The sequence below is a fragment of the Ambystoma mexicanum genome, chromosome 3p, assembly GCF_040938575.1.
Source record: "Ambystoma mexicanum isolate Mex_15411 chromosome 3p, UKY_AmexF1_1, whole genome shotgun sequence".
NCBI classification, from domain to species: Eukaryota; Metazoa; Chordata; class Amphibia; order Caudata; family Ambystomatidae; genus Ambystoma; species Ambystoma mexicanum.
In genome coordinates, this window is record NC_090925.1 from 350,366,479 (window position 1) to 350,385,148 (window position 18,670).

General features: G+C 43.2%; 1 protein-coding gene across 1 annotated transcript in view; it reads right to left on the minus strand.

The window, feature by feature from the left end:
* Positions 1 to 18,670, minus strand: part of LOC138580435 (bactericidal permeability-increasing protein-like) — a 341,489-nt gene that overhangs the window by 109,728 nt on the left and 213,091 nt on the right. Inside the window, exons 3-4 of the mRNA XM_069650975.1 lie at positions 11,495 to 11,600; positions 5,757 to 5,876 (exon numbers count right to left, since the gene is read on the minus strand). Coding sequence (XP_069507076.1) covers positions 5,757 to 5,876; positions 11,495 to 11,600 — 226 coding nt within the window. The remainder of the gene's footprint in view (positions 1 to 5,756; positions 5,877 to 11,494; positions 11,601 to 18,670) is intronic.

An 18,670-nucleotide genomic window follows, 5' to 3' on the forward strand; every position in this document is an offset into this window, starting at 1 on the left:
AGTCTCATTATTGATAAATGTATTGATTCATAATTTAGATTGTATAATTAGGTAACTATAAAAGGCCTTACCTTGTTTTACACATGTAGTTTCTGCTGGGTCAGTTTAGAAGAGAATAATCCCAATTGAAAACGAACATGTATTTCCTGACTGCTTGCAAGAAACAGAATCTAATCCCAAAAGAACTCAATATTTACAAGCCACTGAGTACTGTCGATAAAATGCTGTATGCGGAGCAGACATACAGGTAAGCATCGGAAACAAAACAGAAATATATCTTACACCAAATCAGCTTTAAGGGAACAAAAGTGGGGATGGAGCTAAATCGAATATTAATGGCTCAATACTCGAAAATCAACTGTGAGCTGTAAGGGAATTATCAAAAGCATTGAACTATTTTCTAATTTAGAAGAACAAGAAACTCGGTTAGCTGCATGGAATGTACTCTTTTGGGACAGAGAATGCCCATGGCACTCTCAAAAATGAAAGTCCAATTATAGGACAGAACCATCAGTGGAAGCTCCATGTGGCCAGCACCACAAATCACCTCTCAGTTATCAACCTCTTCAGGCCTGGATTTGCCAGCACTGAACAATCTGTACGCTCTAAAACACTGATAGTCTGGCCCAACCAGAAACAGGACAACATTTAACTTCCTGTCGAAATAGGGGACAACATAAAAATGTGTGTCTCACAGAAATACTATTTGCCAGGGCAGAGCGCTGTTACAGAACATGATGGCACAAAAATACTCAAACTGGATTCCTCCATTTGACCATCTCCCAAAACCTGAAAATCACACTGCCTGTCTCAAAAAACTTTGCAGGATCCGTAGCAATAAACGAGAATTCAATAACTAAGAAAATCTTTAGCTGCCAATTTATGCTGGCGATGAAGGCATTGAAAACAAACAAAGAATTCCTAACAGACCCAGCTGAGCTGAGTGGCACAGCTGTGATCAAGGATGCAAAGTAATACAACAGGAAAGAATACTGAGAACTGCATAGCATGCATTATTATCATGAGCACAGCAATGTTCCCATCATAGAGCACAATAGAACTCGGGTAGACATCATAAAAAGTCCACGGGAAGCAATACTGGGGTACACTCCCAAAATCCAATTTTAGGCAAGCCAGTACCTGGGACACTCTCTAAGCTCCCAAAGAGACAAAAACTGATGGATCACCTCTGAAGTCAACACATTAAGCAACGTTTAGTCTAGATAAGTTGAATCCAGCACAGAACATTTGGTTTTTGGAAACAGAGAGCTCTGTACAATAAAAAAACACACTCCCCCAGGATGATTCAAGGTATCTGGAAATTTCTCCAAAATGCAATTTATTGCCACATGGGATGCCACCTCAAGGTATACCAAAATAAAAGGGGTGATGGCTGAAAGGGTTAGAATGATTCTTAACCTCTGACATTTCTCTGGACAACCCTCCAGACCATCATTCTTTGCCTGCCAATCCATTTCAAAAGGGGAAAGACCACATGCAAATCAGGCTTGGTCCCACCCCAAAAGGGGCAGTCCAGCCCAAACTGCTTGGTCACGCCCCTTCTTCACGACGAGACCGCACGAGACCACAAGCATCCCCAAACATGCTTCTGCCTCATTGGTATTCCGACATGCCACACAAAGGTCTAATAGTTGCCTGCCAGTAAAAATTGACCAACAAAATAGAGATTCCCGTCAGACACAATGCAGATGTCATGTGATCCAAACTCACACGCAATAGCTGCTGTCCCTATAAAAGACTAGAACCATCAATGACACAAACATCGCACCTTTTTATGGCCGACCTCGAGCACCAAGTCTTACATGAACATTTACAGATGGAAATCACCAGCATAATAGCGTGCATTGCATTTTGTTGAATTGTATGAAAGTTGAAGATTCTGTAAGTCACTCAATAGCCTCCACCAATACACGGAAGTCACAGTGGAATGCTCCAATGCAAGCAGCCAGTTCCTGGATACTGCCAATCCATTGGGAGGAATGCCCACATGGGCACACCTGGTTGCAAGAAATCCACAGACCTGCAGAGAACAGGTTTCCATCAAAGCCACAAGAAACAATATGTGGCCTGCCACCAGGCAATCTGGTACCAACATATATGTACTAGCATAAGGGCAAACGACAAGCAACTTGACCCACTCTTACATCTGTTTTTTCAAATGGGGCACTCAACTAAGCACGTTAACAGGGAATTTGATAGTGCTTTGAAAATACGGAGAGTGAACATGCAACAACACAGACAGTACAGATCTACAGAACATGTACCCTACATTGGCACAAATGAATAGAATTGCTATTAACCTACAGCTGATACCCAGCAAGGATGAGAAACTAAAATACCATCTAATGAAACTCTCCTCATTGCTCACAAGCACTGAATGTCTAGCACAGTCCCAGACTAGAAGCACATTTCCATTAGATGAAGAGCAAATACCGCCTGGAACATACCCATTCAATAGTAGCCTAGGCAAAACCTGAAAATACATCTTCATACAATCTGCCATAGCAACCCTTACAGAACAGAATAATACAGATTCAAAGAACACACAATTGCAATTCATCAAGTCACGTGCACATCATTTAACGATATACATGCATGAAATGTATACAGGCATGACATCCCAGGACTAAGAATTGCATGAAATATGATATCTACATAGGTATAGGATTTTGTAAACATACATTTCAAACCTAATGGGTCACCCCATCACACAGGAGTGGAACACTCTACACAGCCTCTCTACTGTGATATTGAAAGGTGGTCACTTGAACAAGAGACACTGACATAACCGGGAGTCACATACTTGAAGAAGCACAACCTAAAAAATAGCAGACTGAACATGTATGTGGATGTCATGTTGCAATGTGGCACACTTTGAATCTGGCTATCAAGAAAACCACAAGAACAATGCTATACTAGAACTGGCATATGAGAGCAGCCTGGAATTGCCCCCATCCACCAACATCTGTATGGCATCCCATATTATGACTGTTAATGGGTGGGGAAACAAGAACTCAACAAAGACAAGTCACAATTGAGGTATGCATGTGGCCGACTAGTGCAACCCCACCAACATCTGAGGCATACCAACTCTCACAATGCCTTGAGACCAATACATACCATCAGTTCCGCTTAGTGGGTGGAGACTCTAAATCCTGGGTGTCTAAGCGATGGACTTCGAACTGTGGAGCGGCCTCCCCTATGGGGGCCTGAAGGATGTCCAGGCTAGGCACGCGAGGACCTTCAAAAAAGGAGTACGGTGATGGCTTTCAATAGAAAATAAAAGCAATTGTAGCCTTTGATGGGGGCCGGCAGCAATATTTTAACTTGAATGGGGGCTCAGCATAAAAATTTCGAACACCACTGGTCTAAGCTAAAATGTCTGTGAGCCATTCTGACGCGCTGATATCATCTTGCCCGCTGTACCAGTAGGCCATTGCTGTGGCATCTCTTTTAATGTTTCCGAGCCAGTAAGAAGAGAGAACTGGGGTTACTTGCAAGTTAATATAGAGCGTGAGAATGTATAGTGGGCTCATGGCACATCCACTCATCACTGACAGGATAGTTTCTTTTGCCTTCAGCGAAAAGGGACTTTTTTAATAAAATTCTGTAGGAGTTGGTATTACTGCAAGGAATTAGGTTGTACCAACAGACAGCTCCCAGAATCCCTTTTGAAGACTCCCACTAGGTACAGGGAATGCATCACCACAGTTTGCAGACAATGGCTTGAGAGTACAGAAGGATTGTTGGAGCCAATGTGATTTTAGGTATATTTACAGACCCATTCATATTCTAAAAAACAAAATTGAGGTGTGCCGGTGTGGTGAGGCGCTGGGTTAGAACTAAATTTGAAAAGACAAACTAAATTCAATGCGACCCTTACAATCCAAATAAGATTGGGTTGCTGCATGGAAGAGGGACCAGCAGTCACCTCAAAAACTTCTAATAGATACAAACACTTGAAAAATGTCACCTCTAAATGATTGCGCAGCCCTAAGCGAATGGTAAATATCCTATTCAAATTGAATGTGTAACTGGACAACAAATACAGTGAAACAAAGACTCCAAAGAAATAGATTCTTCAGTCCAAAAAACGCTGTTGAAACGGATTTTATGAGTTGATGCAAAAACAAGACTGCCGACACGTGTTTCGACCCAAAACAACGGGTCCTTTTCAAGGCAAGACTGTGGTGTTGGTATGATTCATATACATTCCAATACAGCAAAATATTATATAATCACGCCATAAGGATAAGAACATTTGAAATATAAACAAGATTAACCAGCAGAGGAAGAAGAGGGGGCCAGAGTTAAAGAAGAGAAATGCAACCAAGAAAGAAAAGGACCCGTTGTTTTGGGTCGAAACACGTGTCGGCAGTCTTGTTTTTGTATCAACTCATAAAATCTGTTTCAACAGTGTTTTTTTGACTGAAGAATCTATTGCTTTGGACTCTTTGTTTCACTGTATTTGTTGTCCACTTACACATTCAATTTGAATAGGATATTCACCATTCGCTTAGGGCAGCGCAATCATTTAGAGGTGACACCATTCATATTCTACTTCTACAGTAAAGGCAGGATAACACATCATGCTTTCCACTTGTTTAAACTTGCATTTCAAGACTGGTGTCGAGTGAATAGAGCTATGCTTTTCCAGTGTGCACGGTCCTGCCTTCAGATTCCTTTCCCTTGAGTTTCCCTTGAGGACTGGTGTGGAGTAATGCAATCCATGTCAATTGCTTGAGAAACAGAAACTTGAGAAACATAAACTTTCCCGCCGTGGAGTGCACCTTGCACGTTTCCGTTGTTTTCTCAACATGTGCCTTCATTATACATGTGTGTCACTCTACACCCATAGAACAGACGCAGTGATGGAGTGCCCTGTGCTACGGGTGCTGCAGCAGAAAAGAATCACACGAAACACGTCCTTCTCCGTTACAACTTCTGATGACCTCGCACGTTCCCGGCAGGGCACACAGCACACACACAGGGCCTGCTTGTGATCTCGCGATAATAGTGAAGAAAGCCAACATTCTTCCCTCAAATTTTCAGCACCAGCATTCTGAGGTGGGTGGAAGGATTGGAAGGGGAGACGCTGTGCATTCCAGCAGCAAAAGCAGCTAAAATCTCTCTGTGGGAGAAACATGTGCATCAGTGGCACTGCAGTATTTCTTTTAGGACTGCCACTTTTCTAATTTGCGAAAGTGTCATTAAGCTTTCAGCAAATTATGAAAGTGCTGCAGTCTGTGAAATGCTCTTTTTCTAAAGGGAACAATGTGTAGTGGAGCTGAATGGCACCTAACTGGAGCCGCATTTTAACTCCTGCTTTATAATATGCAAAAGCAGGACTCTGCTAAGTGAATCCCCTCACAGTCCCGGCCTTGCACACCTGCTAGTTTCCAGGACTGTTCTCAGGCCGTAAATTAGGCTCATGCAATACCCAGGCTTCATGTTATTACACCCACCACATTCTTTCTTTGTTAGAATAGAGTGTGTTAAAGAAAAGTGTTTCTTCTTCATCGAAGAAAACTTTTCTATTATTGCATGCACCTCAAAATTGGTCCCTACCAGTCCAATCGGCACTCACCACTCTAACACAGGGAAATCTGCATACAAATCATAACCGAGCCCGGAGTGTGATTGGTTGGCAAAGGGAGGGAGATGCCTTCTTTAGCATCTCCCGGTTTCAAAGAGACATATAGGGTCTGACTATGTTCCCTTTATGGGTAACTCACCCGTCGGCTACTGCCCAACTGCCGTTGAGCTTGAAGTTACAGTTGGTGAATGTTTCCATCACAGAATCAGGATTGATGCTTACAGCGCAGTTTAAGCAGCTTCCCTCCTGACCCTGAATCCTACACATTGACAAAACAGAGATGCAAAGCACAGAGGTTACTATACTTTCGCTGCTATAGTATTGCACTATTCAGATGCTCTAAACGTCCTCCCCTTTCTTCCTTCTGTCTGCAGGAAAATGAGCTCGCATGAAGCCCTCCCAGCAAGGTCCATCCATAATCTCTCAACTTCCCCTCAGGTGCAGTAGGCTGGTGGTGACAGAATCTATTTTAATCAGATACCATTGACAGCACTTAACATTATACAATTATGTGGACTAAGAGAGTAGAGGGTATTTCCGGGTTACTCTCGCTCTGGGAGGCAGAAGCCAACATCTAGAATAGGGGCCTGAAACCTGTGGCTCTTCAGATGTTCTGGACCACAACTCCCATCATTCCTCCAAATTGACCATGGTGGACCGGGCAGATGGGAATTGAAGTCCAAGATAACTGGAAAGCCAAAGGTTTGCAATCCCTGATCTTGAAGGAGCAAAATGTGATCAAAAGGAGGCATGGCCTGATGATGGATCACACAGGTTGCCAGATCCTGATTCGCACCTTCCCTGCCCTCTAGACGATCACAAGACATAGAGAGAGTTTGCAATGTTGCAGCCACACTCTAAGCGTGTCTAAGCTCGCGGAAAGCAGAGCTACTCTTCTCGGGACTGGCAGAGAGGGGCTTTCTCTTTTGCCACTTGCATTTTAGCAGCATCTGTTTCTAAGAAGTGGTGGGATGCCAGTATATTTATGGAATACAGTGCGCGGTCAGAAAGTAAAGTTGCTCTTTAACTAAGCACTAGTTAAAGAACAGCTTTAGCTTCTGAGCATGCACTGCATTATTATATATGTAAGTAATACACTGCACAATCAAATGTTATTGTACATTAGTTAAAGTATGTAGGATATATTTATGGGGCAACAATTAAGGCAGGGAGTTCACCCCCCCCACCCCAATCAAGAGCGCCACACCAATTGAGCAATGACTTAGACTCTTAACTCAGCATTTGAAACATATAACACTCCAGTGCTCCTGCTCCCTCACCCATTTTGCAATTGACAGGCCAAGAAATAGGCCGGTGTCTAGAAAGAATATAATTTATTTTCCTTTAATTCATAGAACAAATCCTTACATACAGAATAATTATCAAGAGGCATGCCACCTTATTCCATGGCACAAAAACCTTTCTTTCCTATCAAGACTTCACATTACACACAAGTTGAAGACACCATTTTGAAACACAGTTCGTCTTCGGTAAGGAAAGCTCACAGAATCTCTAACAGAATAACATGCACAGTTTTCATTCAGATCTCTGATCCCCCGTCACTTGTAAAGAGAAAGACCGGTCTAGAGAATATTTTAGATGATTGTGTGACTACATTAAGATTATCCATACATTAAGAATACCCTTAATGTATGGATAATCAGTGCAGCACCCTAGCACGACAGGACAATTTTATCTGACTGTGACATTTGTAGGTGGCCAAGCTTAAATACATGTAGCACTTTTCTGTTGGGTAAAAGAATAAACATGTGCAGTGTTCTTTATTTCTGACCTCCTGCCGCACTTTAACTTCTAGCAATGTTCTAGCACAACACATTTTGAATAACAGACTCTTCTCAAAAGATGGTGAAACCCTTTTCTTTGCCACTATGCATTGAAAATGTCCCCCTTCAATTTGGAGTTCCCTAATCACTCTCTGCAAAGATAGTGTGCTTTAAATCAGTTATTTCCCCTTTACTTACCCCTGGAGACAGTTTTCTGCACAGCACAAACCCAGAGATTCAGTTTATGATTCCAAACCAGCCGCCCTGCTTTTATGCAGAGTTCAGGAAGTGTTGAACTATTCTGAATTTTGCTTTTTTTCCCCCTTCAATTTCAGGACTTTGGGGTTTGCAAAAGGGTAATAGGTGATCCACAACTACTTTAACGACTATATCATTATTCACACTTGGAAAGATGTTGACAATTTTGAATTTCCCCAAGATCGACTCAGTGTCCATTGACTATTTGGGGAATTAATTAAATTATTAATTAAAATTACTCTGGATACTCACCCCATTTATAGGAGGAAGACATTAATTCATACAGATCCCCACCAAGGGTTTGTTCTGTTGGACACATTTACTCACTTTGAATCTCTCTGTGTTTGTGAACAGGAGAAGTCAGCCGGCATCCTGGGTCATCACATTAGAAGCAATAGGGCCTTGTTATGGATGGCAATGCAAAAGCCCATCTCTGCTTATGGATGGCCCCCAGCCTCAATCCGTCTGTCTGCCTCTTGTTCTGGATGACCCAGCCCTTCTCCTGGTTCTCTCCAGATGTTAGTTCCACCTTCCTTCCTGCCTTCCAGTCTCCATCAGTCAGCAAATCAGTCCCTTTTTCCCACTGTGCGTCTCATTTTAAAATCTCCTAACCACACCCCAAAATATCTAAATTATGAGGTGGCGACTCATTGGCCGATACTCCTCATTAGGTATCTCTTGTTCCTCCCCCTAACAAGACCTACCCCCTTGTCCCTGATTGGTTCTCGGGTCTGCAGGCTCCATCTCTGGGAGTTCTTGCATCATCCATTTGAAATTGCATTTCTGACCAACACATATATGAGACCCTTGTAATTATATGCATACCTTTTCACTTAATTAATAAACACTTTTGTTCCCCAAAACCTGTATGCAGCCATGCTGTGTGGCATTTTGTAGGCTTAGTCATCAATCATTTAACATTCTTTCAGGGTTAAGACCTGAGCACATGTTTTCTTATCCCCTTGATCAGAGGGGTATAACTCCACCCCTAACTAATGTGACATTCTCGGGTGCCTATCAGCTGTCAGTCAACCCAGATCTCCACCACAAACTGAATTTAATGTTGAGTATTCGTAGAGTTCAAACTCCATGGGCTGTATCTTTGTTTACTCTGTGGTCATCATTCCACCCCAATACAGCGGTGTCACAAGCTCTTTTCCCTTCCTGGCTCTGTAAGGCTTCAAAGAGTTCACTAAATTGAGAGATGAAGGAGTGTTTGACCTTTGGATCTGATGGGGGAGGTTTTCTTGGATGACCCGGCATGGCCTGAAGTAAGTTGTTATGGACATGTCAGAAACTAGTGCCTTTAAATTGTGCATTTTTCTTTCTTTACATGAGACGTGCTTTAATATTTGACATCGCATCATATACATTTTTCTCCTGCACAATGCCATCAATGTACAAACGTACATTTTGATATATACTTAAATTACTCTGGCAATTAAGTTTCATGTTCGATGTGTTTATAGTTCCATCCAAGCTGCAAAATGAACAGACTTCACTTTGCTTTACCAAATCTGCACTTTAGTGCATCTGTCACCTGTAATGGAAAGTAGGCCTCCTTTCTTTCGGATTTGTAACTCAGACACAGGGCACAATTCGTTTTTATTTTCCTTTTTCTCAAATCACTATTTAGATGTTTAGTAGTTGGGAGTTAAATGCTGGCTTTTGTTCTGATATGCAATAATTTGCTTTCCATATTCCTGCACCTCTGGGCCCTACATAGCAAGATGCAGTCCACTTGTATGCTGCTGCTGAAAAATACCCCACACGTACAGCAGAACTCAAAGGAGCTCTGCTCTTCCTTGTCTTTTTTATACTTTACTTTTTTACTTTACATTATTTATAAAGCATGGCCATAGACCCGAGGGCGTGAGGGCGCTACAAGACAAAACATAACAATAAACAGATAAAAAAACACGAGCAAGAAATCAGGCAAAAAGAATAAAAATAACAATACAGGATTAAAAGAAAGTTAATTAAAAAGGTAGGTCTTTGCGTTTTTTTTTTTTATCTCAAGCAATTCAATACTTCTCTTTTCTAAAGGAAGAGCATTCCAGACGTTAGGCCCAATAGCAAAGAAAGCTGAATTGGCCACCTTTGCAGTTCGACATTTTGGAACAAATAAAAGATGCTGATTATTGGATCTCAAAGTTTTTACCTTTGATCACATGGGGAGAAGCTGTTGTAGGTAATCATTTTACCCTGTCTACATTTGTGTATTATAGTCAGAATTCTAAACAGAATTCTGAACTCCACGGAAAGCCAATGGAGAACACTTCTGGCAGACGTAATATGATCTCTGCACTTGAGTTTCATAACGACTCTAATAGCGCCGTTTGGGCACACTTGAAGTTTGTTACGATCAGCTTTATCCAATCCAATTAAAAGGCTGGAGCAGTAATCGATTTTAGACCCTATTATTGCTCTGGCAATAGTCTCAGCATTTTCTTATGATATAAAAGGTCTTAAGTGTGCTAATAATTTTATATAGTAGGCACATGAGGAGACCAGGCTACTAACATGTTGCTTCATGGAAAGTTGCTGAATATTATTATTTTTATTATGAAAGTGACGCCAAGCTTTTTCACTTTTTTTAATGGGATAATAGTTTCCTATCCCAGGTTTTTTTAATGGATGAGAGGATCGAATAACTAGAAGCTCAGTTGTGAATTTGTTTAATGCCAACTTGTTATAAACCATCCAGGTTTTGATAAACGGTGAAAACTTTTTTGTTGGCCAGTTCATCAAAGTCATGTGAGCCAGATAACGGGATGACATATTGTGCGTCATCCGCGTAGTTGGTGAATATTACATTCTCGTTGTCTAGCACAGCAAACAGAGGAGTCGTGAAAATGTTATAGAAACAAGGAGAGGTATAAGCACCTTGCGGAACTCCACAAGAGATTGTAATGGGTTCAGACTCAGCCATACAACAGAACGCCTTACTTTCTCGATTATTGAGAAATGATGAAACCCAATTGACTGCAAGGGGGGAAAAATGTGCGATCTCATACAACCTGGTGGACATGACCGCATGGTCCACCAGGTCAAATGCTGCGGGGAGATCAAGCAACCTGAGTAGAGATGCCTCATTTCGATCCATACAGGACAGTAGCTTAGATTTGAGATCCAAAAGGGCAATCTCAGTACCAAAACCAACCCGGAACCCGGACTGGTGATCATTTTTGTATGGGATACATTTTTTAATGATCTGAGATTTGTACGTAAGCCACACGATCGAGAATCTTTAATAGAAAGGCTGTATTAGTAATGGGCATACAGTTATTGGGGAGGACAACTGATAGGCCTGGCTTCTTTAGGATGTGCATAACCCAGGCTTCCTTACGATCTTGGGGTACCGTATCTGATGTTATGGAAGCATTCATGAATTTACAGATTGACGTAATTAGAGGGTTTGCTGGATGCACCCACATCTAAAAGGAGTTGCTTTTTCTTACAGCAGGTTTCCTTCTAGCTCCGGAGGTGTTTTTTAGGCTTACATTGCTGGCCATTGTAGGCTTCCACTGAGGATGCCGAAAACAGCACAAATCATGTTGTTTTTTTGTTGCTCAACCGTATTTTTAGGCTGGATACTCATTTCTGCACATTTCTGTATTTCAAGTCATCTCTGTTGTGTTGGTTTTGTGTTTTTGCACTTTTTACAGGCCTCTCACTTGTGTGCCATGACCCGCCCCCATAGCCCTGGTCCATCACCACACCCTCCCCTTGCAATCTCAGAATAGTTGTTTCCCATTTTTAGCCATAGTAACTGGAAGGTTCCTGTCTTATGTTGGTGCTGAGCGCCTGTCAGCACTTGGATTGGGATACTCACGCGGAGAGCTTGCATGAAACATTGGCGACGTACAGGATATGCTGCAGGTCCAGAACGGTCATTCCTTCGAAGTGCTTCTGTATTAACTTCAGGCTGTACTCGCACACTGGAATGAACCAAAATGAGAGTCAAGGCCAAGGAAACACAGCACGAGAACGGTTATCTCAGGGTTATTTTTTTTCCCCACACGAAAACCCACAAAACACATATATATATAAAAAAAAAAAATTCGACCATTTGGCATTCGACCAAATGGTGTCGACCAAATTGCAGTCGACCAGTTTGTCGTCGACCAGTTGACTGGACACCCTGGAGTGGATTAGCATCACGCTAAGAAGACCCCAACAGAAGTAACAACGTGACTGCCTGTTATGTGGATTTGCCAGCAAGTCACTATAGCACAATTATCAGCTATTACAAGCAATGTATGATCGGTGAAAGACTAAAAACAGAACCACGCCCATGTGCGAATGTATGTTGCACCATTTGTTTTTCCTAGGGAAAAAATATATCACATTGTACAAACTACTATTCTTCGTGCATCATCCTATTGATAACATAACTAGTTATTCTCTTTGATATGTTTGCGACATTCTTTTAAATCCAAGAGTGCCCTCATGCCCGACTTCAAGGTCTGGTGACACACCTCTGCCTGAAGCACCCAGGGGAGAATAGGTTGGGGGACTTTTCCGCATTTCCCCCCACCTTTGCTTATAGGTGAATGATGGCCAAAGACAGTGCACACACCCGCACACACACACGCACACACGCACACACATACACACAGCCCTTGGGCAGCACAACAACACACTATGGCATATACAGAATAATCCAAATGCACTTGTAGTGCCCAGGTAAAATATGACACTGTAACCTGCACCATATATGCACACAGATGTACTCACTCGCCACACTTAGGAAAGCGCACACTTAAATATTCGTTCTGACTGCGTTAAAATATGTTTAAACTATATTTTACGCATAAGATTATTTTTTACATAAAAAAGGACTTGTTGGAAAAATCACAAAGGCACAATATTTGCTGACAATAACCACTGTGCAAATAGGACCACCAGTATTTTCACAAATATAAATGGTTTCACCAAAGTCATAAAAAGTCTCGGTGAACCCCCATAGACAGAGAAATAAAAGCCGTTGTGGCAGTAGGTTTCAGAATGTAGCTGGAAAGGTAGATCAGTGGGTCAACGTACCTGCAACAGGGATGTCAAACCAGTGAATACAAGTATTGTTTTATGCGTTCCCAATAGACCCAAAACCATGAAAGCATACAATAGAGTCAGTTATACCCAAGAGAAATCATTGAACAATTCCTGACAGAGAAGCAGATAAAAGCAAAGATTAAGAGGATTTTTAAACTATCCAAGACCCCACAGACAAACCCCAAAATGCACTTGTAGGGCGGCATAGTAACTGCTGAACGCCCTTAGCCACTTAGTGCACAGTGGCGTGCCCAGATTCTCTTGACTGGGGTAGCCCAAGTGGGGCACTGACTAATACAGGGGTGCCATGCAGAACGAGCACCCACACCCCCCCCACACACACACACCCGCACATCTGAATAGCATTAATTTACTACTTGTCCCCAATACACATATCTACTTTAATTACTAAAATTAGAGTCTTACATTCCTGTGTTTAAAGTTTTAATGATCATAGTTCAGGATAATGGGGTGGCACCTGGGGTGGCAAATCAGATTCCAGCGGTAGCATGTGCCACCCCAGGCCACTCCCTGGACATGCTTACGACTGTGCACACTCTGGAGTGAAAGAAAAGCCTGCCCAAACACAGCTCTCCACAGAGCGAAATTTGGGGTTACAATCGAATTAACTCATTGTCAATTATTGAACACACATTGGTGGGTTTTCCCCAGGTTGCTCCAAATCTGACAGTGAGCATGGGACTTGGCCAGGGGTGCACCGAGAATGCCATTCCACTAAAACCACTTCTAATATGGACCATACTCTGGGCTAACCCGGAGCTAAAGTATTATACGTTATCTGTGCTTGATGTACTGAGTGGTAATAGCTCCACAAAATGGCCCTGGTTTGTTTATCCATTTAAGTGCGTTTTGAACAAACTTCCCCTGGACCAAAAGTGGGAACTGAATCTCTAAGAGGTCCTTACAGGGGTTGACTGGCCAGCAGGGAACTTTGGAGATTTCCCGGTAGACCTCTGCACACTGGGCCTCTTTGGTGTGGTTATCTATTTTATTTCCAAATGTTCTCATAGGAAGACGGTTTGGGCTTGCTGAAAATGTGTAATATGGGGCCACTTTGAACATTATTTCCAGGGCCTCTTTTGCTTCCTAGTCCACCCCTGCTTCCTTGTCTGTAGTTAAAACACATTTTGGGAGTGGGCTCTGGTGGATGGCCTTACTAGTGTAAATGGGAGACCTTGAGGTCAAGTCTTTTTTGGGCTATGAAGGCTATTAGGATTGGCTAGATTCCGCCCTAGCATGGAACATGTTCTTGAAATTCAGGTTGGGAATTGTACCCTTAAGATCATGCACACCTATTCTGGGGTGACCCGATGAACGAAAGCATGCCCCATGTGCAACTACCAGGAGAACAAGGCCCATTTTTTGGTTTTCCTGCCCCCTTTAGGAAAATCCCAGGCGTGATTTGTTGATTCCATTAATAGGCATAATAATAACACTACTGTAAAGGGTTCTCTTGACCTTTGCAAATGTTCGGCACGTAGATTTAGTTTGTATTCTGTATCCAGTTTATTAACCCATGCATGACTATAAGGAAACATACTTTAACAGCCTGTATATGTATGCTACACAATAGCTTGTTTTCAATAATATATCAGATGTTTTTATAACTGTACCCATTATTGTCGTGTTGTCGATAATTATGCCAATGGCTTGTGTGAAATTGTCGTGTTTGAATTGTTCATGAAATTTCGTTACATTTTGTAATGCGTAAATCACTTTTTGGTTATATAATGCTTTTAAGGTACATTACCCAAATAAAGCAACCAATGAATGAATGACTGCCATATTGCACACTCCAAACTGACACTGACTGGCTAGGATGGAAAACTGACTCACAAGAACTGTACCCAAAAGCACGCATGCCAACTTCCTGAGGATCATGCATTACAGTGGTATGCTACTGCCCATTGAAACACCATCCCACGGGCAATCAGTATCGCAACTAGGCCCTTGCAGTTTAGAAAGGAACTCAAGACTGTACTTGCCAGTCAATGTCTAAGTGTCACCTAGAGTCTTTGCGATGCTGGACCACATCCCGTCCCACATATTGTTACCCCCTTCTTTACATCATGTGTTACCGTCACAACGGCGAGGAATTCGACCATCCACACGGTGGGTGTGCACTCGCCTGGACTTTTTTGATATTTTTAAAGAAATGGAATAATGGGATATCAACCTCGGGAAATGTGTGGGGCTAATTCGCACACATTTTCCTATGCTCACCGCACGACAAACCCATAGACCTGTGTATTCACAGCCTACAGGCACTGTCCTCCCTGTCACATTTAGTTGGAATGTGACACCCAGGAGCACATGAAGGCATCTCAAAAGGGGGCGGGCAAAATCTTCCTTCTGTCATGGCTAGCCTAATTAAATATCAAAGGCTCCTTGGACCCGCCCTACCCATTGTCAGTGTTGCTTGTGGCAGTGCATACTGATGACAGTTAATTGAAGCAGGCCTGCGAGACGCCTGGTCACAGAGCTGACAAAGGGGACAGTAAACCCAACACCTTTTTGATATGCATCTTTGTCAACCTGAAGTCAGCTCCCACCCCATAGTATCAGGGGCAGTGAAATGTCATGTCTGGTACATGTGTTTACAGTATGCAACCCCCGTAGGGGACCCCTTTCAGAGGGAAGAAGTATGTGATTTGATGGAGACAGAAAGTATGTTCTCACTACAACTACAAGGGAGACCTGTGCTTTGATCAGGAGCCACAAATAACTCAATTAACCAGAGAGACCCTTTCATTCAGAACAGACAGGAAGATGGGTGGGACTTAGTAGTACATGTTTTCACCCCTTTACCTTTCCTGTTGCAATGCACTCTGGATTTGACCTCAGGCATAACAGAATATTATTGTTGGGGACCCAGGATGGGTTCAATAAGGTATGCTTAGCCTGCACCAATGACTGAGTCCCATTTGGCTTGAAAAGAGGGCTGAGCCCCTCTTTTAGTAGATCATCTGAAAACATTGCAAGGAGTAGCAAGAAGAACTCATTGGGACCCTGGCTGAAGGTACAGTTTGCCTTACCTCTTCCACCAGTGAAGGAAGGCCAGGAAATCCAAGAGGGAAGCAAGATCCCTTCCGTAAACAGCTCCCAGGGAACAGAGAGAGAGATACTGAATACAGAGGACCCTCCAAGTAGCTCTAGAACCGGTACCCAGCCAGCACACAGCATGCCCTGCTAGGCTCTGCAAGCAAGCTTCCTAGGTGGGAAGTGTCAGAGAGTCTCTGAACCAATCCAAGGACAATGCTGTTGCCTGCAACACTCTCCTCAGCTTTGGGCCGTCCACCTTAAAGGACGTCACAAGCACAGCGAAGAGGTTAGGAGGAGTGCACTGACAAGCATCAACCAGCATCCACTTTTAAGGACATTTTTGAGGCAGTCAAGTCCCTAGAGCTACAACCGACTGCACTGCTTACTGTTGTCATGCTGCAGTCGCTCACGCCATCCAAGACGCCTCGACCAGTGCTTCAGACCTGCCAACCACCACTGATATAATGATTCCTGACCCCGGGCCGCCGTGTAGGCCAGCATGTAGCATCCAGCCACGCTCCCCGAGCTGCCTGCCGCCTGATACCCGCAGCTGTCTCCCGTCTTGACTTGAGCTCCAAGAACATCTACAAGCACAAGGTACATTGTGGTTCTGTCCCTCTGGTCATTCTCCGAAGGCCCCTAGTGACATTTTACGGCCCATTGCTCCCTTTGTGCTGAAACAAAGTATCCTTGAACTATTGTAATTAATTACTTTACTGAATACCCTCCTGTCAGTAACCAGAGTGCATCCCCTTTCCTTCTAGAAACTGTCTGTCCTCTGCATTCCTTTACAGGGTGGGATGTATTTTGTAGTGTGCTAGAACTGTCTGTTGTGATAATAATAAAGTAGAAATTTTTATACAACCATGACTGGACAGTCCCTTTTATCATTGGGTAATAAATGTATTTTTGCTGTGTTGCAACTAACCAAATATCCACAACCTTTCAGTGATAAGCCTGCCGCTCCGTCTACGTTACCAAAATTGGACAAGGAGGTTTATAATTAACCTGTGTTACCAATCTGTTCAGATTCTTTCTGGTGTACTACAGGTGTGGGGCTAATTGATGGTTTAGAAACCGATATTCATCCCTGGACCACTGGTGCCCCGGAGGGTGATTCGTCACAACAACCTCAACAGCGATCTTTTGCTTCTTAGCTAGGTTTGCGCTACATAAAACCACAAATACAATATCTGCATTGAGGCTAAAGAGTGTGGGTGTAGCTGTTAATATAAACAAAACATGAAACATGAGGTTAATATCTGTGGCTAATGCCGTATTCCACAAACGTATAGGTCAGTTATTTCGCGGCTAGGGTGGTGAAAAGGTGCAGCGACCCAGGAAGTCCCCAGGCCTTTTTGCACTCTGCGCTGGAAATGTGGAGCAATGGTGGCTGTCATGCAGGTGAAACACTGGATTGAATTCCATGCCATTTGCTGCCTCTACGAATGTCTATGCTGCATCATCATTCCCAAGCTAGCTCATGAGCGATAAAACACACAGGAGGCTTTCCTGCCCATTCGTTTTGGTGCAGCAGGGTCTGCATGAAGACCTGTAAATATGCAAGAATACTACATGCAGATTCACACTAGCACAACCCAGATACCTGCCAACTTTACTTTCAGCGGAATGACAAAATATCTTCGGTGTTCATGCTTACCGTGTGCTCTATGACAGACCAATAGTGAAGACATAGAGGGCTTAAATTAACAGTGTTTTCCAATGGGGTTTAGCCATTATGAAACGCTTCTGCGAATTAGGCTCAGAGACTCTAAAAAATGGGCATGATATGATGTGATGTGGCATTCAAAGAATACAAGTGTTTCTAGGCGCAACAAGTCAAGGAGGGGGAAACAAAGGGAGGAGAAAATAATGATCTTACTAGGCCTTGTGTCATTCAGATTGCACAAGTGCGGGGAAGAGGGAAGGGAAGAAGTGCCGGGCGGGGATGAGAAGAGGGAAGTGCAGTTAACTCAGAAGTGCAGCCAGCGGGTGGCTCATAAATGCAGAGAGAAGGGACTGTAGGGTTGCAGATACAGACCCTTAGGTGCTGGGGAGCCCGGAGGCAGTGCAAGGGCAACTGGACTTGTAGCAGCCTGGGCCTGAGTTCAGAGGGTGATCAGGTGAGAGGAAGAGAGAAAGCGGAAGCGAAAAGGAAGGTCTTGAGTTGCTTCTGGAACCGGAGGTGGTACTGCTCAAGTTTGGGAGAGGAAGGGAGGCTGTTCCAGATGTAGGCCCTAGCCGAGGAACTAGATCTACGTCCAACTCTCTGCTTGGAGAAGCGCCTGTCCCTCAGAGAGTTGGAGGTGGATGAGCGGAGAGCTCGAGAAGGAAGATGTTTTGGAAGAGAAAGTTGGAGGTAGACCGGTGTTAGGCAGAATCCTGTGCAGTTCCCTTGGGGAGCACTGCAAGAAGATTAAGACTACAGGAGTAAGCAGTAAACCCAATTGGTATCAGTCTGTACCACCCAGATTTACCTGGTAGCTGTGGCTGAGCAGCCAGACTTCTCTCAAGATGAGTAGGGCAGTATACAGAGGATACTCAATAGGGCTAAAAATACAGTAGAGCAAGCAAACACTGACCAAAGCTTGGTATCAAAAGTATATAATTATTTATTTAAAGCACACTTTAGGAAATACACTAAGCACTATAGATCAAAGCAAGTTCAAACACAATCAGAAAAGTATACACACCTCCCTTAATAATTATTAGACAAGTCTAGGTCAAAACATCACTATTTGTAAAAACAGATGTGAGCGCGTATCTTAGATGGCTGTACTGTAGAGCCAAAATTCATAGGCCCTGCCCACTTCAAATGGAGCAAGGCGGAATGTGCCCAAGATCACACAGTTTAAAATGCCCTAAAGTCTTTGCAAAAATGTTCAAAAGAGGT